This window comes from Cebus imitator, unplaced genomic scaffold, assembly GCF_001604975.1.
Source record: "Cebus imitator isolate Cc_AM_T3 unplaced genomic scaffold, Cebus_imitator-1.0 Scaffold28, whole genome shotgun sequence".
Classification (NCBI taxonomy): domain Eukaryota; kingdom Metazoa; phylum Chordata; class Mammalia; order Primates; family Cebidae; genus Cebus; species Cebus imitator.
In genome coordinates, this window is record NW_016107343.1 from 2,983,278 (window position 1) to 3,008,866 (window position 25,589).

A 25,589-nucleotide genomic window follows, 5' to 3' on the forward strand; every position below is an offset into this window, starting at 1 on the left:
AAAGATAAAGCTGCAGAGTGAGAACCACAGTGGCTGCCTCTTCCACTCCTCCAATATGTGACCGAGGGCAGGGAGGGGCACACGAGTGCTCAGCATGGAAAAGACAAGTGACTCCCTCTGATCTCTTGTGACTACCTAGGCAACACAAACAGGTAGTAACACTGTCAGCGGGTACTCTCTGGAGCAGGAAGGATGACTATGCATTTAGTAGCATGGCCCAAATAGGCACGTTGAAGGTAGTGTGTAAAGTTTCCCTTACATGGACTGAGATGAAACTAAGACAGAGACAAGACTGAAAGCCACAATACTTACCATTTCATCAACCGTGGCTAAGCAGAAGCTATCGGCGTGTTCTTTAGCAGCCAGCTGCCATTTTCCCTAGTGTTTTGCTTTGAATAGTGATGCTTACAAAAGAATTCTCTTATGCTTAAGCTGCAAAATATCTGACGTACTGTTAAATGCTTGGATGTTTCTGAGGTCCTTAAGATTCAACTTAAGAACATAGCATCTAATGTCATTGGAGTTCCAAAATAAAGGAACCATTAAATTCCAGGGATTTAAAGGGAACTTTTAGGCTTCTTTTTATACATACCAGAAAGACAATATACATTCAGGACATTTTCAATGGTAATGAAGGTACCATACCTGCGATGATGGTAAGGATGGTGGTGGTGGTGGTGGTGGTGGTGGTGGTGGTTGTTGTGGGAGGAGGGATAGTTGTGGGGGGATCTGGATAGAAAAAAAAAGGAAAATCAAACCCACAATGCTGAACACAACAATGACCAGTAATGACAAAACAAAAGCATGAGGACATTGAGATGTTTGTTTGATGGCTTCTCCCTTTAAAACCAAAAGTTCTTTCCCTGCAAGATTTGTGCCTTGTAATTATATCCCAAAGCCTTAGCTGGAAGAGCTGAGAAAAGAAGAAAAGAGAATTTTCATTAATGAAGTGAATTAGGGATGAGGAGATGTGAAGAGAGGGGAGGAAAAATCAAAATATATGACACTCCTCTTCCCTACCAGATTTCAAAGGTGAGGTTAAATCAACTCAGTACCAAGAGGGTACAATGGTTGTCATTTCATTTCAGCTTTTACAGATAGAAGGAAGGAGGAGGAGGTGGTGCTGCTCTATTAGAGGGCTCGTATCAGCCAAGGATGAGTGTGCCCCTGCACACTTGCTCTCTGTGACTGTTAACTTCATTATTCTCCATCAATACATCCCAGCAGGAAGTAAAACTACTTCTATACTCATAATAAATACAAAGAAGAGAGAATGTCACCACTAAATATCAAGTTCCAGGCATGTGAGATTTTACTGAGATTTTATTTTAAAAGTCAATAAATTTTACAACTTATAAATATTAATAAGTTGCCTTTGCTCATGTTAAAAGCTTGACCTAAGTGGACTACAGTGATAAAACTGAAAGAACGCTTTCCATCTTGTAAACAAGAGAACTAAATATAAATGAGACTCGACCTTCAAAGCCAGGCACCTGATAGGGAACCCTCTGTCAGATATTTGATATACTGTATATTCTTCTATCATCTCAAAAATTATTTGGAGACAAGGGAAGGGCAAATATGAAAGAGAAAAAAAAAATCTAAGCCCAAATGATCAAACTGAATGTGTTAAATTGTCAGCAAGACTTTGAACTAAGCAATCATTCTGCTATAATAGAGCATAAGACGATTTGAAAGCTTTTGATTTTAAATTTTAGCTAAAGCACGTCAACTTTTTCTCCCTGACACATCTGGTGTCCTTTTATCTTCAAGTGAGCTCTCAGATTGTCTAATTAATACATCAAAACTTTAATTATATACTGTACCTTTACTGGGTTTGCTGCAAGTTCCCAAAAGTTTATAAAAACATATTTTGGTGCTTGGTTGCAACGTCTACTTAAAATCATTCCTACTATCGATCAACAATCTGAGGTTTTAATTTTCCTCACAAACTGCTTCTCTAATACAAATATACTTGGATGAAATCAGCAGGCAAGAAGCAACTGTTCTGTTTTATGGGAGGCTCTGTTCCTTTAAGCTGAGGATACAAGCATTTTACACTTTGTTTAAAGCAGTCTCACATGAGTCCAAATAAGGATGTCATTAAAAAAAAATCTCATTCTCGTCCAAGAAGCAGAAATGATTAAGTTAATATTTTTAAACTACCTTTTTAAAAGAAAGGTGGATGAGAAATGCAGTGATTCAGGCCATATGTTCAGTCTTGCTTCCTCACACTTTTCATGGAAGCCACAGGTGGGGAAGAATTTTGTGACCTGGAAACTCATTTGAATGCACCTACACACCTGTTGCAGGTGCCAGTACAGATACAAATGAACCAAGTGCAGTGACCCTGAGCCCAGCAGTAAAGACATCCCGCTCCCTCCACTACACAACTAAACTACATCCAGAGAGGTGCCTGCTGCCCAGCACAGGGTCAGTTAATGTGATTTTTCTGTTTTGCTTGAATTACTGTAACTACCACTGAAAAGGAACATTTGTTCCTGGGAGATTTCTCCTGTACCTATTCTAAAAGTAGACTTAAAGTGTGTAATGTCCACAATACAGTAAGAGTAGACCTGAAGGTGATTTGAAAATATTATTATGAACCAAGGGGTGGACCAGACTAATGAAGGCACAGACTTCAGGGAAAGGTCATCAGTCCCTCCCAATTTGTGCAAATCACACACTTTCAATTATCTTCATCATGACTAGGGCAACTGTTGTCCTTCACATCTGGCTAAAGCGACCTGAAAGAACTAGATTCCCTTATCAGGTATAATAACAATGCTTAGATCATTTCTAGCAGTAAGAGCAATATGAGGCCACCATTTAAGAAAGTACAGTGTTGGAGTTAATGAGCTGTGTTTGACACGTAGTGGCTACAAGAATAAAACCAATAGGGGCTCAGGCACTAACCACCTAGATTCTTCTTGTGTAGAGGTTGCTTCCAAGGAATTGAATTAAACTTTATAGAGGCATACCAACTTTTAGTTCATAAAATACTTCCAAAATTACTGTAGTAATACAATAAATCGGCTTTGAAAAGAAAATCTACCCATCACCTTCCCAAATTGCTAGAGAATTTTATTAATAGACTAGTAATACCTTAGGCTAATATTCTCATCTGTCATCCCAAGTATTGTTACTAGCACTGACTGGGGAGGTAGGTAGTATATTACAGATCTATCAAATCCCTAGACAAGGATAGGTGTGCCACCTTGGATTAGGGAGGCATGTGTATGCAGCTGTGTCTGCCTTAAACAGGTAGATCCCTATATTTCTTGGTTTTCAAATAATGCACTCTGATCCCGACAGTTAACTCTAAGAAGATCATCTCATATTGAAGGGGATTGTCCTGTTGGAAAGCAGTGAGAATAAGAGAATCTATAAAGAAAGACAAACTTTGTTGTGGACTTTAGAGTCAAAGTATTGTGGTTCTAAAACACATGTAGAAACCTGGTGAGGTTGGGCAAAACTGTGTGACCTTTCTGAGCTTCAGTTTATCATCTGTAAAATGGGATGATGATAACGCCTGCCTCCTGGTGTTATCGTTGAGATTAAATGAGACCATGCATGTAAAATTGTTACCATAGGGCATGGAATAAAGTGAGCACTATATGAATGCTAACTATAAACTACTATACAAAACTATTCAAACATATATGTCCATCAAACTCACAAAATGTTTCTTCTCTTGACATGTAGGGGCAATAAGTACAATAAATCAAAACTCTTTTTCCAGATAGCTTAGTGTTCTGAATCAAGAAAGCACATAACAGATGAATGGAAATTTGTCACTGCTTTTTATAATCTGCAGTTTGTAAAGAGCTGGACTGAACGCCAGTAAACCTGGGCAACAGCAATGCTGGGGACTCCCATGAGGCACAGGCCCTTATGTGAAGAGTGCACATGCAGAAAAAGGGAGGAATGTACTTTCCACCCAGCGCCGAGCAGTCTGTGGAAAGGGGTGGCTCTGCACATTGCCAGCTGAAAACAGGACATGCTGCGCCCCCATCTCACCTATGTAGAAAAACTGTTCGCTTCATGTGGATTTCCTTAACTACTGGGAGAATTAATGTTATTATGTGTGAACCACAGACAACATTGGTAGTGCGCAAAGAGAAAACATACTTCAGAAGTCTACAAATAAGGTGATTAGATGTGATCTTTTAATTTTGCATTATGCTAGGAAAAAAATCTCAGGTATAGGCTAAGGATTATATTTTAATATCCATGCAGATACGGTATAAAGCATGCTTCTGTTTGATTAAAAAGACTGCCACTCCTATTTTCTTCATAAGGAAAGTACCCTGATTCTAAGATATTATGATGTGGATATTTCATAGGTATAATTTATATGTGTCTATACATTTATTCATATAAACTTATACTTGGATTATTTACAGTGCTAACATGAAGAAAAATGCCCTCTTCACACACACATATTAAAATATTTATAACACATTGAAATGTCAATGCCTCTGCTTACTCATTCTGTGTCATGTCAGTTCATGGCTATTTCTTGGCATATGAGATTTCAATTGAACAGAAGAGACTGAATTTGATATTATAAAACTAGACAGGAGGTGCACACCTCAACTAAATAGAAAATATTCCCCATACGTAAAATCAACAGTAAGTTATAAACAGGAAATAAGTTTAAGATGCCTGGAACGTAGTAGATGCTCAATAAATATGTGTTGACTAGAGAATAAAATTTATGATGTTTTAATAATCCTGTAAAATGATATTAACAAAACAGGCACATTTTTTAAAAAAGCTTTTGTTCTGAAGCAGTAGCTACAGGTGGTTTATGTAGCTAAAAAGGACCTTGTATTTGTTCTGAGTATTTACTGGCTTGCAACATCTTTTGGAATTTAATAGCTTCATGCTGAAAACAGAATAGTTCTGCTCATCAAAGCAGGAGAAAGCCTAGCCCAGGTATCATAGGAAAATACCACTGGGAATAAACTTTCTGAGCTGAAAAGCTACTAATTGGTGAGGCTGAATGCTTCAGTCATTACTTCTAACATAATCTCCATGGCTTGTGCCTGAGGACACAGCTTTCCTTCTCAGCATGACCAAAGACTGTGATCCAGCTGAAGCCCCCACGATTAGAGGGAGAGAAGAAAAGTCACTATCTCAGGTGGAGACACTAGGGTCCACCTCAGGCCAGGCTTCTTTAAGTTCTAGAAGGAAACCAACTGGTTTTTGATTTTCAACTTGACCAAAAGCTTTGGGAGTAAATCACAAGTAGCAGCTCCATGTGACTGACTCTAGCAGAAGAGCATTTTATCTTCTCACGTACCGTATACATACAGCATATAATCCGAGTGAGCTTTCCCCACTACGTTTGAAGCTTCACAGCGGTATGTACCATTATCTGTTTTGTTTAGGTTATTGATGAACAGGTTGGGCCCAGACAGTACAGCATGCTGAGGCATTTCATCATCGACTCTCACCCAAGTTACCATCACAGGCCTGCAGGGGGAAGAGGAGGAAGACAAGTCACATTATCATTTACCATTAAGATGTCTGCATCAAACTTCTCACCAACGCATTAAATGAATCACATGCAGGGTCACACAATTATTGAGGACCTACTGGAGCTATTTTAAGTTCACAGAATTACAACTGTGAAGTCTCCAAAAATCTGGTTGGTATACAATGTTTTTTTTTTTTTAAACACAATCAGGTATTGAAAAACTTTGAACAGACCACAAGCAGGAGTCTCATTATTTCCAATTCATCTTTGATAAATCAGCAAATAAACCAGTGTGCCCTATTTTTATGCCCTGCTGTGTGGTTTCACACCAATTCAGGCAGGACAGAACTCACCCATTGTTAACATTTCGTTAATTAGGAAAGAAATCAAGTTCTTGGCTAGTGATACGTGCATTAATCTGATAGTTACTAACACATCAAGAGTTGTTTAGGAGCCTCCTGTGATATTCAAATGGATTTTGAGTTTCACCAAAAGGAATGGACTTATAACTGAACAGTGCTTTTCTTGGGCCTCTATTTGAAAAACCACTTTTGATTCTGGAAAGATGTAATCATTTCCTCTTCCCCTTAACCCCTCCCCATAACCTGCCTCCCCCTACCCAGAATGCCACCCCTTGTCTCTGAGGTCCACCATGTCTATCTGCTCCTTGGCAAATTGCCTTCTTTACTGACTCTCCAAGGCTTGCATATTGCAAGAACTTTCCCTGTGTGTGCACCTGCAGTCCCCCAAGTTTGTGGGTAGGGCTCTCAGGCTAATGACCACGGAATGCATTCCACATGAATCTCTTAGGGCCTAGGGCATTTGCTCATCAGAGACAAGTCTGTTTTAGTGATTTAAAGTGCCTCATTAGTATCCATCAGGAAAAAGCAAATTTCACTAGATCTGCCAAAGCTAAAAATGCATACACACCAACTATCTTTTGAAAACTTCCATTCTTCGAGGCGGCTCCAACAACCTCCTATGAAATTGAGGCCACATTTAGAATTGTGCCTGAAAACTTTCATTTTGAAGGAAGGACAACAGAGATCCCAGCGCAGAAGTGACTTCCTTCTAGTTCCTACGGCTGCCTCTAGGAGCAGCGACACGACAGGAGACCCATGCTAATGATGAAGGGATCCTCAAGTTAGCCCTGTCAAGTAGCATTCCAATTTTCAAATGGAATGTGAAGTTACCATTTTTCTTTAATTACACATGGGTTTGTCATCGCAACCCAGTAAATTATTTAAAAATTAGTACTGCATATGTCCTCCTTGTAGGCAATGGCAAATGGGCCTGCCTGGCAATCAGACCTAATGTCCTGCTGCTCGACAGCTGAAACAATCAGTAGGGGTAAGTGCTGAGAATATTCACAACATTTAATGGCAAGTTAAATTACCATTTTTATTGTATGCAATTTCTTGAGAAAATAAATAGGTAATATGCTAGAAGGGATAGCAGTAGAGTAATGTGAGCTTGCTCACACAACCATATACCAGTTCCTATTTGAAAGGAACAAACAAATCCCCTCTCTGGCATAAATGTCCTGAAGGAAACATGTAATTTACTGTCCCTGTGGCACATTCAATTGGTCACAGTACCTTCTTCAGGGGAAAAATACAAAAACAAAGTATAGGTTAGCAAGCCATATACTGTAACTGTGGTTCATGTGGCCGAGCACAGGTATTGCAAGTGGCAAGAGGCCTCTGAGAATTTTTTTTTTCTTCCTCTATTGGGTTATTTTGGAATAAAGCTGCTAATTAGGGCATAATTCAAACTGTTTACAAAAAAGAAAGATCTGAATCTTTGGCAGTGCTCAAAAGAGAAAAAGATCACTCTGCTGAAGCTTGAAGCATTCAAAAGCAAATAACTTGGGAACACCACAGGAAAAGTGAAACAGAACCAAGACCACTTTCCACCTCCTAAAGGTCATTTAAAACTCCACATGGTTAGCACAGAGGGAAGGAAATTCTAGCCCACAGAAAGGTAAGTACAAAGAGAGGGAGGGCTGAAATGAGAAGAGAGAACCAACAGCAGCCAGAGCCCCCTTTGGCTTTCTGGTCTCTTGTCACAGATCATTCCTTAGTTAAAATCGGGAGGCTTCTTTCCAGAGATTTCTGGGGAAGCTTTGTTAAGATGTTCTGATTTCTTTACATGAAAACTGTGATGATTCTGGCTAGCAAAACTCTTTGAGGGAAAAAAAAAATCATACCACAGGGACAGCAGAGGGAGCTCAATGCTGGCTTTTGTTGGGTGCCACTGAAGTGTGAGTGCCCTTAATCCCAACTTTGACCTATTATTCCATTTCATGAATCCATAACTTGATTTTTCCCCCTAAGAAACAGTTAAAAACAATCTTTACTAGAAATAACAAAAGAAGTGTCCCCCACCCACTAAGTAAATGTAATAATGGTTAAAGTGGTACCACTGTGTAGCTTTATTGCTATATGAGTGATGCTATATGTAGTTCCTCTAATTCATTTTGGATCATTTAGCAGGGCAACTGAAGTGGTTCCTTTATACTTTCAATAAGACAAGAGTCTTAGTTGTTTCTTCTTTTTATCTTATGAAGTGGCATATATATCCTCCTTAAGAAAAGTTCCTGAGCTTTTCCTTAGTAACAAAAATATTTCTGGGAGTCAAGTATGACACTTTTCTTTGAGGGAAGAAGACGCAAAATTAAAGGTAGGGCAAATTCATTTGCCTACAGCTGGCCCTAAACCCAGTAGCTTAATATAAGTCTTGAAACCATCTTCCTAGCAGCTTCGACATTAACATAAAAGGTGGCAGATATATCATTAGATTGTGGGCACACGAAGAATTTATTAGGATTATTTCTGTGTGTGTGTGAGAAAATAGTCCTGACAATCATGTTGATGATAATAAAATAGAATTAGCTGAGGTTTCAATCTTAGCTGGCATTTAATTTTTCTCCCAGTCTTGACCATTAAGAACTATGGATATTTATTTCCCCTCACACTGAATATTCTTTAGTTCCTGAAAAACCATCCATCCCTTGCAGCAGGAGACAGGTGACAGATCAAGCAGTGGTGAACGCACATGTCTGTGTTGTGACATTTACTGCTCGTGACCCTCTGCCCACCTCAGCCTTCAGAACTTACTGGGGCTTCCCGATGGCTTCACATGTTAACTCAAGCGCGTCCCCTTCCCGGGTTAGGCCTTGTAGAGGATAAGTCATCTGAATATGCACTTGAGGCTTATCTGTGTGACAACAACACAAAGTATAATGTTTAGCAAATGGTATCATCAGGCAAAATCGTACTCACACACTGCCTCAAAGCCCACAGTACCAGCACTTACTCTCTCACATCCGATGCCTTCAGTAACACCCTTCTAATTAGTTAGTAATCCTGGCATTTGCTCAAATTAAATTGACTAATAACTCTAAGGAGTGAACCGCAAATAGATAAGAGATTCATAAGCCAACTGTGCCACATCAAACATTTCCTGTGAAATACATTTTGTTACACTGAAGTTTATCTCCAAACTCACTCAAGCTAAAGGAAACTCATTTGCCTTCATGCTGAGGTGAAGCCATAGATATCTGTGGTGCTCAGAACTAATACATTTTATCATATATCATATACTACTATGTGACAATATGTTGTGACACTGCACATTAATAAGTTTGTCTCTTCTATGTTCTTGTTTTCAAATGGGAAAAGCAGAACTGCTGAATTCTATTCAAATGGCTTTAAGAAAAAAGAACTGGGAAGTTTTGGGAGTCTCCCCCACCAGACAGTGAAAATTCTTTGACATCTCAGTGTAAACATTAAAAAGATACTGACATTTACTGAGGATCTACTCTCTCAGGACCCATCATTGGTGGTAGAATAAGCCCAGTTTTAGGGATAAGAACTCTGGTACCCACAGACCGAAGGAGCTTATCCAAGATGAGCAAGCCCCATGAGTCTATGTTGGGATAGATTTCCAGTTCATAACTGTATTTCCAATGGCAATCCATAATTAAAGCCAAGTATAGTTTCCTAATGCAGTGAGGTACTTAGGAACGAGATTTAAGTATTCTTATTTCTACCAACTACTTAAAACTGTATGTTTGTCAGCATGGGGTTATGGCTATGAGAGATAAATGATGGGATGTTCAGGGAATAGGGAGTGAAGCTACAGAAGCTGGAATTAACATAGATACATATACAAATACATTTATAAATAAAACCAGAATGGAATTAGGAGATTGTTTTTTTCTGTGCTGAACTAACAAGCTATTAATCCCTAAATCAGTTTTCTCATTGAATTCTGTGGCTCTGTAAATGCATATTTTTGGAAATGTACCCAAGAGTAATAAATGTGAGAGGGCAAGACATCAGTTGGCTGAAAGGTCAAAACAATTACCACAGTTTTACTCTCTCAGACAACCATACCACCTAAACAATAGCCCCTTGGCCTTTTACAAGCTGTGGTTAGCTCATTAACATTCATCCTATGGAATAAGGGAGAAGATAGAAGTATTACGGCAAGGCTCAACCAATCTCACCCTGTACAGTTACGTAAGCTGCACAAGGACGTCCTCACTAGGCATGGCTGCTTTCTAGATACATTCTTACATTCTCTTTCCTATCACAAATCTTTCTCTCATGCCTCTAAAAATTACATGGCATTCAAAGCCTTTTAAGAGTGTCCTCTTATTCACCCACCAGTGTGCACTGCATACTGTGAATTGGTAGTGCTTTCTGAGAAGCTAAGTCTCTTGCCAAAGAACGTAATGTTAACAAGCCCAGAAGCTCCAGCTGACCCTTGCAAGTTACACAGTTCTATTCTTGGACATGTTGGCAAAGAAAATGTTTAAGAGCAAAATGGTGTCAAGGTTTCCAGATACTGCTAACTGGGTCGGGAAGGTAGTCATTAAAGAAAAGCAGAAGTACTTGTAAAGAATAAACAGAATAACCTTGAACTAGCACTGGCTGGTTCAAGAGCTCCTGGGCACCCCTTTTTAGAGATAGAGGCCACATATAAGCTAACTACAATTGCTGGGCATCAGGTGTAAGTTTATTGTCTATGATTGTGTAACACACATACAAACATAGACACACACAGCTAGTTGGTGAAGTTTATTTTTTAAAAAAGATACCAAAAAAAATGGAAGAAGGTTATGACACTGGACACACAAAAAACAAAAGACCTGCTACCTAACAGTTCATACCCTGAAACAGCGGCACTTACTAGAGTTCCTAGTTAGGGGACCTCTGTTATTCTTATCCATGAGCAATTCTGTGTGAGGCTAAATTTAAAGCCCAAAATTGGGGCTGAAATGTAACATTTGCTTATAGGTTAATCTCTGATCTACGGAAGGGCTACATTTTTCATGCACTACTGACTTTGGCCATTAATTAAGAAGAAGCAGAATGCTTGCTGGCCTAGTGGAAGGATTTTGTTTCTTCTTTTTTCCTTCATGTAATTTATAAGCAAACAGAGCGGGCATATTTTTCAACACAGTGCACTAAGGATTTTACATGCTCAACTTCCATCAATAATAAAGACAGCGTTGAAAAACTTAATCCACCTGCTTCTTCAATACCTGAGTTTTAGTTAAATGCTTTTTTATGTTCCTAATGAGCTGTTGATCAGTTGTCAATTATTCTCATAAATTAGGAAGAACAAGCTAAGGATTTGCTATACCTGAAATTTATTTTTAAAAACCATGTGCTAAATCACAGAAAATACATCTTCAGTTTTGATAACTGATTTTCTCAATTTACTCTTCAAGTTCTAGAGAAACATCTACTATCTACTTATGGCTACAGCTGCCACAGTTACCGTAATAGCTGGCTGCAAAGGTAAGCATTAGTCTTGCTTGCATTATACAGAAAAATGTTCCCCTCTGTTGACACATGTAGTATTTATAGGCATATTATCTGACCACGGGCAGATGAGCTATCTTCTCGCCCAGTCTAGGAATCAAATATTATAGAAGGTCTATGTGTCCAGATCTATCCCTGAGTGATGGAAACTTAAAAACAAATTCTGTTCCTTTCCTTTGTCCTGAAAGAGAAACTTAAGCATTCTCAACAGGTGGAACAGAAACCCTGGGATTCCACTGGCACCTCTAGAACTAAGGGACATTAAATTTTCCATCGAAGATCCTGACTACAATATGAATATGTCAAAATACTGAACAATCCAGATGGCTGATTGAATAGCCCAGAGCTCATCATTTATATTTTAATTATGTTCATAAATCAAATGTTATAACCCACCAAATCTTTTCTGAAACAGAACCAGCCTCCAAGATTTATTTTTAAGTAATGAGATAAAGCCTAGTACATTTTCTGGGGGATCATCTTAGGCCTCGGTTGCTGTTGTAAGGCACAAGGCCAAAAGCCAGATGATACTTTCTACCGAAGTGCAATAACTGCCCAGAAAGGTAACGCTCAGAATGGCTTAATGTCATTATAAAATGGAACTGCTATATAAAAATAAGAAAAATAGTTAGGTCTGTACACTTAAAGAACATTACAGTTATAGGCATGGCATCACCAACAGCCAATCAATTAAGTCGAGGGATCTGAGGTTTTCATCATACACTGTAAATTTTTTTTAAACCCCATAAAAGACATTTAGCAAGACTGCTGTAGCAGACAAAATTTGTTCATTAGTCAAAGTTGCACAGAGGGTTAAATACCAGGAGGCCTTAGGTCACACTACAGTAGCAACCAATTAAAAAAATAATATTAGAAAGACATTCTGATTTGATGAGACTTTCTTTAAATGTACTTTGCTCTCTATAAAGGGAAAAAAAATATATAAAAGGAAACTCTTAAAGAGGTTAGAATGGCTTGCTGGCAGATTACAATTGATTTCATGCCAGTCTGACCTTGCACCACATTCTGTGATCTTTTCAGAAGATGAAACTTAAGATTCCATAACCTGTAATTCAGTTTCCTATGTAAATGAAAAGGCAGTCTCCTCTGTAGGTCCAAACACTAACGTATCAGGTCTTTGCATTCCTTTATTTAGAAAAAGGTACTTTGCAGTTTCCTCATGACTGGGATATCACCCCTCCTGGGTAGCAGAGAGGGGCATAGCTGAGTCAATGGAAAAGGCATCCTGATATCCTAGCAGGAGACATGCCAGTGGGAGACCTATTATCCCTGGAGTTCCCACAACGTTCCCTCTCTTCCTGAGAATTTCTAAATCAGGAAATGCAGGTGTCATATTGTCTTTGATGAGCGCAATCCAACCAGGTCCAGGGGCTTGAGTGCAAATCTCTTTCTGCAACTGCATTTGGGACACCGGCTCTTCTTCGTTTCTTGCTTAGATTTCACCCAATATTCTCAAACACCAGGGATTATGGGATTTGATGCTTGTGGATCAAGTGCTAATTGTTTCAAGTCCTACCTGGGAGAACTCAAGGGCAGCATGGGCACAGATGATATCAGAATGTCTGGGTAGAGGGTCTGGGTCAGCCCCTGTGCATTGAAGTGAGGAAGCATTGACTGAAGAGTTTTTGTTGATCATGGAGGATTATTGCAGTTTGGAGTAGAATGACAATGCAAAGATTAACCTGAGATTTAGTGAGTGTTAGAAGTTGTTTGAGTTCAAAGAAAGAATCAGCCCCTACAATATGGCTGTCTAAATTGTTGGGAGAGGACAGCTTTGCAGCTAACGGGGGGCAACGTCTAGCAATGCGAGGTGACTGGGATTGGTGAATGAACGGAGTCACACAGTGCTCTCAGAGGAGTTAAAGAGAACATGTGCAAAAGGTTTGCTTTCTATTGTCATAATACATTCATGAATAATTTTCACTGCTGTTTATTTTGTTTGTTTGCAAGGTGAAGCACCTCCTGCTGTTACATCTGTTGTATGAATCGTAGTACTGAAACTGGGCTTCTTGAAGTGAGCTGAACTATTGTGAGTGGGATGAGTCAAATCTGGCAGGACTGACGTAGGACCAAAGAACATGCCCCACATTACCACAGTAGAATGCAGTCTTCTCTTGCTGTAACTTGCAGGTAGGTTTGTAGGTATTAGAATTACCGTTTACCCAAAAGAATCAAATTTTATCCCACGGTGTTTGGTAGAAAGCTTTGTTCCCAGTGCTTTTTAAATGAGGGTACATACTCACAGAATACTTTGCAGTGTCTTAGAAGCAATTTTCAAAATTTGAAAGCAAACATTGGGCAAGAAAATCCCTATAGCAAGATTCTCTGTACAATAATGTTCCCTCTGTAACAAGAGAGGATTTTTTGTTTTATTCTGTTTCTTGAAGTCTTGGTAACTAGAACAGCGCCAGTAAAGACATAGCTGCTGGATGAATTAATGAAGGAATAAGTGAACAAGAGAGTGAAGAAATGCTGAGGCATGGACTTCTCCTTCTATCTTTACTACTGACTAAAAATAAAACAAAATGGGATCATGAGCTCCTCTTAGTTCTCATCATAAAATATAATTCTGCTTTTCTTTTGGAAGGTCAATTCAGCTCCCCAAATCCAAGGCTCAGCCCAGGTGTTCTGCTTTACCTACTTCCATTTCACTACACATTTCTTTAGCACTTCTGGTGTGTCTCTAAGTGGTATGTTACAGGAAATCATAAAGGATGTTGTTTGACCACTCCTTTTAGATGCCAACTTCACAACCATTTAACCTTCCACAGAATCAAAAATTGACCTTGAGTTAAAAACCATTAAGTGAAGTATGTACATTAGAAGACTGGTTTCGCTACGTAAGTATTCGATGTCCACAGCCACACAGACACATCTTTTACAAAACATTAAGGTCAGTGAGATGTGAGGAGGTGGTCCTTAGTAAAACTGGCCTCTTTCTTCAGGGTATGCATTCAGATGGCAGGTGTAAAGGCAAAGGCTTTCCCCTTAAGGGTCATTACAGTCTTGCTCACAATGCATTTGCCCAACACTCACTCTTTGTATTTTGAATACTGGTTACTCAGCCTCTTGACACCCTTTTGGTACTGCAGATTGTATCACTAACAATCTATAGTTCTTATAATATCAGGAATTTGGAACCAACACCACTCTTTGTTAACACAAAGAAATAATAGGTTAAAAAATTAGCTTCAATCGGGGTTCTTCATTCCTCGATTATTTCTCATAAGGAATCATAAATACTAAAATAACTTCCCTGAAACTCAATTCACTGCTTTTTAAAAAAAAAATTAAAGGAAGAGTGGGAGGAAGAGCGTATTCTGTTAAAAAAAAAAAAAAAAAAAAAAAAAAAAAAAGAGACTAGAGATCAGAAAGAAACAGGCCAGATCTGAAAACGCCAGCTATTATGCTTTGAAGAATACAACCTGGGAACAGAATTGATGAGGGAGAGGATGTAATACAGAAGCTGCTCTTGGAAACTAAGTGTCATCCTCCACTCCAAACCAGAAAGATTTTCTGATTTCCAGATTTTCCTCTCTCCTTCACCACAGGGCACTATCGATACCAGAGAAACATTTATTTTGGCACAGATAAAGAACAGGTTTTGATCATCTCCTCAATGCCCAATTTTCCTCCAGTTGAGGGAATGAAAGAAAAAAAACATCTACCTTTCTCTGGACCTTGGATGAACAGAGCTATGGATTTCTGAAATACCTAGCTACATGCAGTCAATAAAACTCATTTTGAAAATGATGCCCGCGTACATGATTAACTGTCAGATGATAATCAGAGCAGGCAAGGCATTCAAACACCTATTGCTAGAGTCTGTCTTTGTTTTCATTCTTCCTTTCAAAACTCATCTCTGAACTTTCTTTCTTTTTTTTCAAATATGTACAAACACAAAACCCTCACAAAATGAGAATTTTTGCCAAACATTTTAAAGAGCGAGGCTATGATGGGTGAAAGCAAAAGCCACACAGCAGTAATTCAGGAGCTTCGTATTCACCCCAGACCAGAGGAAGGCTTTCCTCCCTTGTGCAAAGCAATCTGAATTCCATACTGAGGGTCACAGCTTTTCTTTGAATTCGCAGCTTATGTCGCTATGTGTTGCCACCTTGATGTTATTTAGACAGTTTTCTCTCAACGCTCAGACAGTGAACTGTTCCCGTTTAAACAGGCTTTTATTTGACAAGAGTACATTCCCTCAGATCTGAAGCTCTACTAACCGTGCTACAATTGTATCACGCTCTGCTATAATCAACCATGTTGTAAATTTGGGCAACACCACCTGTACAGACATTCGCAAGAAAAAAATGCACAGAAAGATTTTAGGGTCATATAGCTCAGAACATTAAAAAGCAAAATGGTTCTCTGCATAACATCTGAGGAAAGAGAGCTTTGAGCTCTTCTAGCTTGGGAGCATAATTATCTGTTTTAAACATTTAACTGCGTGCTGCTGCTGTACCCTTGCTGAGTCTCAGAATGAAAGCTAGAAAACTAAGAGCCCTACTGTATGTTCTTCATTCCCAGGAACATTCCTATGAGAAAACCTTATTAATGAGCTTGCAAACGAGCACCCAACAGGGAAATGTCACAAACAAGAGTGGCTAATGCCCCAGAAAATCAAATAACTGAACACTTGGCTGATTGTGGTGCCTTTCATATTTATAATAAAAAAGGGGGGGACTTTAATTCACTGATTCTGAAGGGGTCAACACCTTGCTGAACAAAACAACTCATTTATTTATGTTCAGAAATCTCCAGATGATAAATTACATTGATGTTAATCACTTCAATGCATACTACACAATTAATATCTGTACTCACCGAAAACTTAAGGATTATTAAAAGTATGACAGCACACACATCTGGCTGATTTTTCACATAATTGGGCACAACAATTTCTCCTGGTATCACAAATAAGGGTCCTAACAAACAAACACTGCAAAATCCTGGTTCAATTAATTAGGACTTAATTCCATAAGACAAAAGCAATTCCAAGTTGTAGCTCAAGGCTTGTCTTCTATGCAATATGGTGGCACTCCATTTTAAGGAGAGAAGTGTAATACTTCCCTTCTTTTTATCCCTCCTCTTTTTTTTGCCTGTCATATTTAAACTAAGATATTTAATGATATACAATGCAGGTTTTCATTATTTCATTTCCTTTTCAATAGTATTTTTAAAAAAATTCCTTCATGTAGAATTCAAACCCATGATCTGTCATTTAACCCTGTTCATGTCCTGGTTAACATCCATTCATCTTAGATGGGGATAAAGAGAGGTTTCCATAAACCTTCATGGAGCAAAATCGGCCAGGCTTAAACCAAGTGAGTGTATTTAATACCAATATATCAGATTAGATTTGCCCCCACGGTAGCCTTATTTACTCAGAGTAGACTCTGAGGTCCATGAATGGGATCAGTATTTCCTAATGAAAACCTATTGTTTCTCACTGAGAATGTAAGAAATCTTTTTAGGTAGCAAAGGAAAGGACATTGAAAAAAATTAGTTGTACATTTATTTTAAAGCTTATTAGACACTACACATAACAAATGAAATGTATAATTTAATAGATATTTTTACATAGGTCCTGGTTAGGCTAAAGCAATAAAGTGACTTAAAGAAAAATTCTAAGTCAGGTAAAAATACAGATGACCTATAAATATGGCAAAATTGTGAAAGTGGTCCTCAAATAACTGGATTTAGGAAAACCCTGAGGGGTAAATGGACTCCCTAGACTGTAAGTAGAATATAGTGAATATGTGCTTGTATGCATCTTTTCCAGGTCTATAACTATCAAAGGGTTTTTAAAGGGGCCAATGATCCCCAAAAGGTTAAGAACTGCTGATTTCAAGGGCATGAGTCAATATTAAAATACAGGTGCAATGTTACTCCTCGCAGCCATCCAAAATAATTCAACCTCCATGCAGACTGGCTACTGAATAAATTATTCTAGGAATCTCATGTATTCAAGTGTCTCTTCTTTCCTCATGGTCATCAAGATATGGCACTACTGTTCTGCAGAGAAAAGGACAGCTGTGGGGGGCATCGGAGTTGAGCCATCAACAGTACCGGGCAATGACTGATCAGACTTCAGGGCTCAGTGACTGAGTGTTTCAGGCATTTGAGGAATGAGGCTTTTTGTTACTGCACAGCTGCTAGTGTTCAAGGAAAGTAAAGCTAGTAGGATATGATGTAGAGAATTCCAATTGTGTTTGAAGAAGGTACAAAAGGAATTCCTGGCTGACTCTGCAAAGTTCTCAGTACTCTAGGAGTGGAGGGCAGTAAGCTTTCTTGAGCATAGAGAGAGAGCCTTACTTAAGATATCAAAACAGACCCAAAGTTCTATTCAGGTTAATGTGATGCTTTGTAATTCTTAACTTACCTTTATACAAAAAATATTTTTTTCCTTATGTGTATTCCAAAAAGTGTAATAAGGGTTAACATATTTGAGTGATTTTCTTGGATAAAAAAACAGAGAGTCTCCCACAAAAAGGGGCCATATTAGAGTTTAAAATGATCAATTGGTACATCCTTGTTTTTGGAGGGAATTAGAGTCACTTTTCTGCAATAGAAGGCTACGAGTACTTTGTTAGATGGACATCAAATGGATTCAGATGTGGTGCTTTATTCCTTTTCTTAAAAGGACAAATCTCCCTTGAATCGACAGAATATGGAAAACAAGCCTTATGAGGATCATTATCAAGTTTTCCAAGAAGTAGAAGGTATAGCACTTGAAATATTTTGCATCTGGGAGTGAGGGTAATTTTGTAGGTGGGTGGGACTGTATTCTATTTAAAAGATACTCTGGTATAATACTGAAAGAGTTTAGGGGTGGAAACTGGGTGAATATCTACTCAGGACATACAAAGAGCTAATGTATTATTAAAGCTAATGGGCCCCTACAAGGAAAGTTAATGGATATTAAGTTTGCTTAAATGAATTACATATTAACAAAGTCACAAGAAATCTACTATCTGCTAATTTAGATAATATCTGATCATTTCTGTTTTCCCATTATAGGGACATTATACCACAATAGTTTTAGTGATATGAAAATTATAAGCATGATGCCCATAATGACGCTTTATAATGAAGCAGATGAAATGAATTAATGAGAAACCCCTGTATTATGTAATGTTAAATTGAGCCAAGCTCATGAAGTTAAGAAAAGGTTGGAATGAGATGGTGTCTTAGAAGCAACTTTTTTTAACTTTTCCCACTCCACCCGCCCCCCGCCCCATTTTGCTCAGATGATTAAGACACATGCTAAGGATTTTATGGAGTTGAATGGTGAACCCTAAAGATATGTTCATGTTCTAACTTCTGGAATCTGTGACTGTAGCTGAATTTGGGGGAAAAAAAAAAGGTCTTTACAGACCTTTAAGGATCTCGAGATGAGGTCATTCTGGATTATCTGGGTGAGCCCTACATCCAACGGCAAGTGTCCTCATAAGAGACACACAGAAGAGAGACCCACAGAGGAGAAGAGAAGGCCATGTGAAGATGAAGGCAGAGAATGGACTGGTGAAGCCACAAGTTAAGGAGCTTCTGGGACCCCCAGAGCTGGAAAAGTCAATGAATAATGTACCCCTAGAACCTTTGTGGGAGAGGAGGTGTGGTCCTGCCAAAACCTCAGTTTTGGACTTCTGGCCTCCAGAGCTATAAGGAAAGAAATTTCTGCTATTTTAAGCTACCAAGTTTGTGATAATTTGCTATGGCAGCCCTAGGAAATTAATCCAAAGATTCACAAAGTTTCTTTCATGAGACATCCAGTCACTGCCATCCCAACCAAACTCTGGTAACATTTTCACTATGCATACTCAAATATCACCTTGATTTTTCAGAAGCCAGATACAAAATGAGAAGCTGTTTTTTTTTCTTTTCCCCTCGCTTTTTGATAAAAAGTGAGAAGCTGGCTACTTAGCGACAACCTTGGCATAAGAATGGATTTGTGCAGAAAAGTACGTTTTCCTCTTAAGCAGAAGGGTCCAGAGGAGAAGAGGGGGAGAACATATTCAGTCTACAGAGGCTGGTAAGGACAAAACCTCATTCACTACGATCTAGCTTTTATTGATGAAGCCATCAAGATTGTGGCAATGACCCCAAAGCATCGACTTTTCAACTCATTGCTATAATTTAAGATAAAACAGAAAAGGACATGCCATTTAAAACAAAATTCTGATGTAGAATGGGAATAAAATCCCTTCTATAAAAACTTTAGTACTTACAATGGGATTTAAAAAGGGGGGAAATTACCCTAGATTTTGCAATTGGCACAGAAATGCTGACAGTCTATATGCAACGAAATTAATTAATTAAGTCATGTGTTACAGCAGACTGAAATCATTTCAGTTTTACCTTTGGGTTCAATGTAGCATTTTCAAATCCTCATTGGCATTTTGTAATATGGCAGTACAGTGTTTCAGTAAAAAAAATCCTTTATTTTTCTATGAAAAATAAGAATTCTATGTATGTTATATAAAATGAATGCATTGAATAAATGGCTTCTGAAGAGTTTCTAGGTAATTGCATCTCTACCACTCTCGAAATAAGATACCAGGGTACTCACACTGTACTTCTAGATACCGCTGGGTCTGCAGGTTTCCAGTGACCGCAGGGTGTTCCACCTGGCAGATCACTGGGACCCCATCGTCCTCCTTGTGCACCTTCAGCATCAGCTGACTGGTCACTGTGTACATGTCTGACCACTCTTCCACCTCCGATTTCCCTGGGGAACAGAAAGTGTACCAAGAAACCAGAGTTGGGTGAATTTCCATCAGTTTGTTTTTATGTCCTCACCTCTGTCCTCTAACCCCAACATTGCTATTTTAACAAATATGATGGCAGTTAGTTGGGATGAGAGTAATCTATGGATAGTTACCTGATAAAATGATTATTTCTTTAATTCCCGACTTTTCAACTTGGCAGCATAGTATTTAAGATATATTTCAATTCCAAATAACATACACTACTTTTACTAAAATATATTATGTATGTTTCTTCTATCTTAACACCTCCCAGAAAAAGACAGCTGACTGTCTGCTGTCTGGCTGCTCAAGGTACTCAGGAGGAGAGAAAGAAAAATAGTTATCACCCCTATAACCATCTGAACTTGAAATATTGACTAGGCTGTCAGGCCATTTAGAAATTCTAGGACATCATCCAAATCCCCTAAGTAATTCAATAAGCAGTAGAGTTACAAACAACCCCCTTTGCCTACCCCCATCATCAACAATTAAGAAAGAAAGTAACTAAATGGATTTACATAATTGAAATTGTAATTGAAATGTTTAAACTCTGAGACTTTTGGAAGACCACAAAAATGCAGTGGCAGTGGACTAGAGCAAAGTAAGATACAGGGCTTGGGGCCAGATGGGAGACACGTCCAAGAACACCCAGAAAAGGAGGGAGGAGGCTTCCGGATGGAATGAATAGGCCAAGGCAGTCCCTTCCTGAACTCAGCACTCCCAGGAACATGGCAAACCATTAACTTTCTTTTAATGTTTTGTACTTATCGGTACACATTTAATGGCTGAATTCACTTAGACAGAAAAGCAGAGAGGAAATGAGAAACTCCTTCCTTCCAAAACCATACCTAGGAAATAGGAGATTAAAAGAGAACAAGCTTTTTGAAACTTAAGCTGTTATATATAGATTTATCTGCTTCCAGATATAGATTTCTATATCCTCTTTCTAAAAGGGCTGATTCTTTTCTTTCTTATGCTCTTTATTTATTTAACAAGCACATATACAGCACTTACTTTGGCCCAAGTATTAGCTAAATACTTTACAACTATTCACTCATTTCATCTTCATAAAAATGCCATAAAGTATGTAATATGATTGTCCCCATTTTAGAGGAAACTGAAGCACACCACTAGCATTTCTGTCATTTAAGTGGAGGAGTTCAGCCCTATGACCTTTGTGCAGTGTATTACCTGCAGAGCAACTTTGAAAAGGAAGAAATTTGAAAGCAGAAATACAAGTGGAACTTAAGATAACTGGCAAAAAATGGACAAAGAGGGTATATGCTGTCTCCTTTATCTGATCCAACACCTGAGATAGCAGGTATTTGAGGATCCAGGACTCAAACCCGGGATGACCAGTACTGAAGCAGACAATCAGAACGGGGCTAAAGGAGCTGCCTTGTACTGTCATCACAAAATCATAGACAGTGCAACAGGCTGGTGAATTGGGCAACTGAATCACAGGTTTCACAAGAAAGGGGGTCCCTGTAAATCCACAATTAAGATGAAATTCTTAGTCCACTTAGTGTAGCCACTCTTGTAGGAAAGCATATAGTCAACACAGTTGATAGTGTAATAGATGTCAGAATGACTTGCAATTTACCATATGAAAGTTTGTTAAACATTTTTTTAAATGTATACCCTGAAAATTTGGGGTTCTGATCCCCTCTAGGTCTCTGCAAAAGATAGGGTAAAAGCAATGAGAATAGAAGGTACAGATAGAGACAGCCTGAGCTCAACAGACAGTCCTCGCCAAAGTTTCTCCCAGCATAAAGAGTTCTAGTTCACAGTTTTAGTTCTTTCTGGGCATCTGAGTAGAGCAACAGATATCACCATGAACCCTCAAACAGCAGAATGAGGACATGGATTAGGACAATAAAATGCTGTTATGCTTTGGCTCAAACATATTTAGTAACTGATTATAAACCATATCTGAATGAATAGTTTTGTTTCATGGGCATCTTTTATATTTGTTCTTGATTTTCACAAAGGCCTGCCTGCCAGAATCAACTAACTGCTTCAGTATGTGGCAATCTGCAGCTCACCTTTTAGCTCCGTGTTCCCTTTGAACCATCTGATAGTCGTGGCTGGTTTGCTGGCCATAGCAGTGCAGTTGACTTCAATCTCCTCACCTTCTACCGCAGTGTCTTTCTGGATATCGATCATCAGATTACGTGGTGGGACTACAAATTAAACATAGGTGCTTTATAAACACAGAATGCATTTTGCATTGTTACTATAACATTCCTGACTGGAATTTAAAACAAATCACAGTAAGAGGGGAAAAAGAAATATAAAGTCATATCAAATAAGGTGAATTATGCAAAATCAGTTAATTTAGAATTTCTATCCTAAATTTATGTTATAAAATAACCAGTGTGGCTGGGCGCAGTGGCTCAGGCCTGTAATCCCAGCACTTTGGGAGGCCGAGGTGGGCAGATCACCTGGGGTCAGGAGTTCAAGACCAGCCTGACCAACATGGAGAAACCCCGTCACTACTAAAAATACAAAATTAGCTGGGCATGGTGGTGCATGCCTGTAATCCCAGCTACTCGGGAGGCTGAGGCAGGAGAATCACTTGAACCTGGGAGGCGGAGGTTGCGGTGAGCCGAGATTCTATCATTGCACTTCAGCAGCAAGAGGGAAACTCTATCTCAAAAACAGTAAAAAATAAAATAACCAGTGTCTCACTCCTAAGTTATCACTGAGCACATTATATCAATATAGATATTAGTTACCAGTCATTCAAAAATTAACCAGAAAGTGGGTATAAAAGAGGAGTACATACTATTGAAATGATCATCCTTATCAGGAAACTCCCAAAAGCAGTATTCCTGCGTGAACTCAACTCTTGAATTTCAATCTTCAAATGAAAGATTCCAAAGTTAACCAGCAAAGATAAAAATCTCTAAGTCCCTTAAAAGAATCACTCACCATAAAATGCACAGGAAAACTGTGTCTCATACCAGTTCCATGTAATTATAATGATTCATAGAGATCCAGAATATAATCACAACCTCTGCTGGGTAATGTAGTAATAAAATCCTTTGGATATGAAGATAGAGTAATATAAGAAATGCCAATTTGTTTGCAGCAATTTTCCAGATTCTGAATTCCAGTGCTCCAGATTTTGGAAACCAAAGATGAAAGAGACTCTTAAGTGCTTATAAGTAGATTTACATATCAGAATTAAACCATTCTTTTGTAGGCATATCAAAATATATGTGATAAAATAGTCAAAGTAACAGATTTGGGAGTGAAATACTATCAAATCAAAAGTACATAGTGTGATGGTAATGATGATGATGATGATGATAAAATATGTTATCTTTTATGAAACTGAGTTGACAGTAAAACTTCATGTGCAACCTTACCTCAGGACTGAGCCTCTTGAAATAAAAACCAGTAAGAATACTGAATTCAGTACAGTGAATCTAAGAATATGTGTCCTGACCACCATGAATAAGCAAAGACAGTTCTGAGACTTATGATTAATAAGTTTCTCAACTCAGAAGAGAAACAAGAAATTAAATATGTATAAACATGCCATCCTGAGGATCAAGTTGAATAATAAATCTCTGATACTACTTCAATAAATTATGGGATTAAACCATGTATTTGGGATTTCCAACTGTTCTAGTCCACAATGTGAAAATTCTGCCCACAGGAAGACTTTTACTCTGAATTGGAACAGTTGAAAATTCCTATAGAGAATGATAGAAAAGTAAAAGTAAAATGATTTGTTGCACATATTTCCTTAGCAAGATAGTGTTTGGTGGTGTTGGTGGTGGGGGGTGTAATAAGTAGAGCAAAAGCATTCCTTTTGTTTCCTAAGTACAAGGAAAACAATATATTTGCTCAACTGGATGTGTTGCTAATATGATATGGCCCAAATGAGTAGTTAAACATGGCAAAGAACAACACTAGTTTACATTTTAAGAAAAAATAAACAAAAAGAGATATAATTTAACATCTAATTTAGAGTTGCACATCTGCTAGCATTTTATGAGACACAGAAAGTCTGTAACAAAAGAAATGGAATGACTTCAACTAGCAGTATCCTTAACATAGTTTATCCATGCTAGATGATAGTCAGGTAGGTTACAGATTTTCAGCACATGTACCTAGACAGTTGATAGGGGATACATGGAGAGACTAGATGTTTAGGACTAATAAATACTACTTTATTCTGAGTGCAGTATATTTTTTTACATGCTAATTGTTAGAAGAAATGTCAGAGAAAAAGCCTAAAGAAAATAAGACCTTAAAAAGTGGTATAAGAAAAAATGAAAAGAAAACAATTAAGGTGTAACAAATATAGGAGTGTCTTCTCAACAAATGAAGAAATGAAAGTAAAATTAAAAAAAAAGATACCTTTCAAGGTTCAGGAAAAAATAAAAATAAGAGCAACGAAAATAATTTTTCATGTTGACATAGGCAGTGGTTCCTAATGAGAACTGTAATGGAGTAACGTAACTGATGGGCTAGGCCATTAGGAAGGTGGCTCTCTGACATGACAACAGGGCAAATGGCTAAAGCCACTGGCAACCTTGGAAATCCCTAGGGAACGGGGCAGATCAGATCCCATTTTATCTGTATGACTTTGGGAGAAACACTTTGATGGTCACTCTGTGGAAACACAGGAATCTTCCTGATGCAACAGATCCGGCAGTTATTAAAAGACTCCTTTATGTCTCTCTGTTGAGTCTTAGTGGAATTTAGCCACAAACATACTCTGTCAGATAGTTCTGGCCTGTGTTCCTGGATATCTTTCCTTCATTCTCTCGGTTTTCATGCTGGGCTTGGAAACCCCTTATCCCTGCTTACCCCAAGCTTCTCCTAACCTCCACTACCTGTTCATCTTCAATGTTATTTCTCGGTGGGAAGTCTTTATTGCCCCTATTTGGTTCATAAAGATGATGGTACGTTCCTTCCAATTATCAATAATGTCTGCTGGTTCAAAGTAAGGGAATGATAAGGTACAGAAAAGAATTGAGAAAAATTCACCAATGTCTCCTCCAAATTTCGTTTGGAGGCTAAGAGCCTGACAGGCAGCTAGGTCCTCACCTGGATTATTTATTGTTTGGCATTATCCAAACAATTGCAACAGATATTCTATAACTAAATTCTGCAACTCTTCAGAGTGAGTCCTGAACCAGTGCTAGTTCCTAGAATTATATGCCCAAAGAGCTGACATCATCTTCAGCTTTATGGCTAAGGTAAAAATGTAGAAAACTTCAAAAGCATTAGAAAATGTGCCCAGTGTTGTGATGACTCACGCCTGTAATCCCAGCACTCTGGAAGGCAGAGGTGGGTGGATCAACTGAGGTCAGGAGTTCAAGACCAGCCTGGCCAACATGGTAAAACCTTGTCTCTACCAAAATTACAAAAATTAGCCAGGTGAGGTGGCAGGTTCTTGCAGTCCCAGCTATTCAGGAGGCTGATGCTGGAGAATTACTTGAATGCGGGAGGTGGAGGTTGCACTGAGCTGAGATC

The 25,589-nt window shown here is 38.5% G+C and overlaps 1 protein-coding gene across 8 annotated transcripts in view; it reads right to left on the reverse strand.

The window, feature by feature from the left end:
- The window catches only part of CADM1 (cell adhesion molecule 1), a 328,941-nt gene that overhangs the window by 34,719 nt on the left and 268,633 nt on the right, over window positions 1-25,589 (reverse strand). For 5 of the 8 annotated variants that reach the window (XM_017523327.2, XM_017523323.2, XM_017523322.2 and 2 more), the window contains exons 4-8: window positions 22,139-22,276; window positions 19,916-20,074; window positions 8,605-8,704; window positions 5,309-5,481; window positions 646-729 (exon numbers count right to left, since the gene is read on the reverse strand). In XM_017523327.2, the coding sequence (XP_017378816.1) occupies window positions 646-729; window positions 5,309-5,481; window positions 8,605-8,704; window positions 19,916-20,074; window positions 22,139-22,276 (654 nt within the window). The remainder of the gene's footprint in view (window positions 1-645; window positions 730-5,308; window positions 5,482-8,604; window positions 8,705-19,915; window positions 20,075-22,138; window positions 22,277-25,589) is intronic. The other 3 variants (XM_017523329.2, XM_017523328.2, XM_017523325.2) reach the window with 1 other exon arrangement.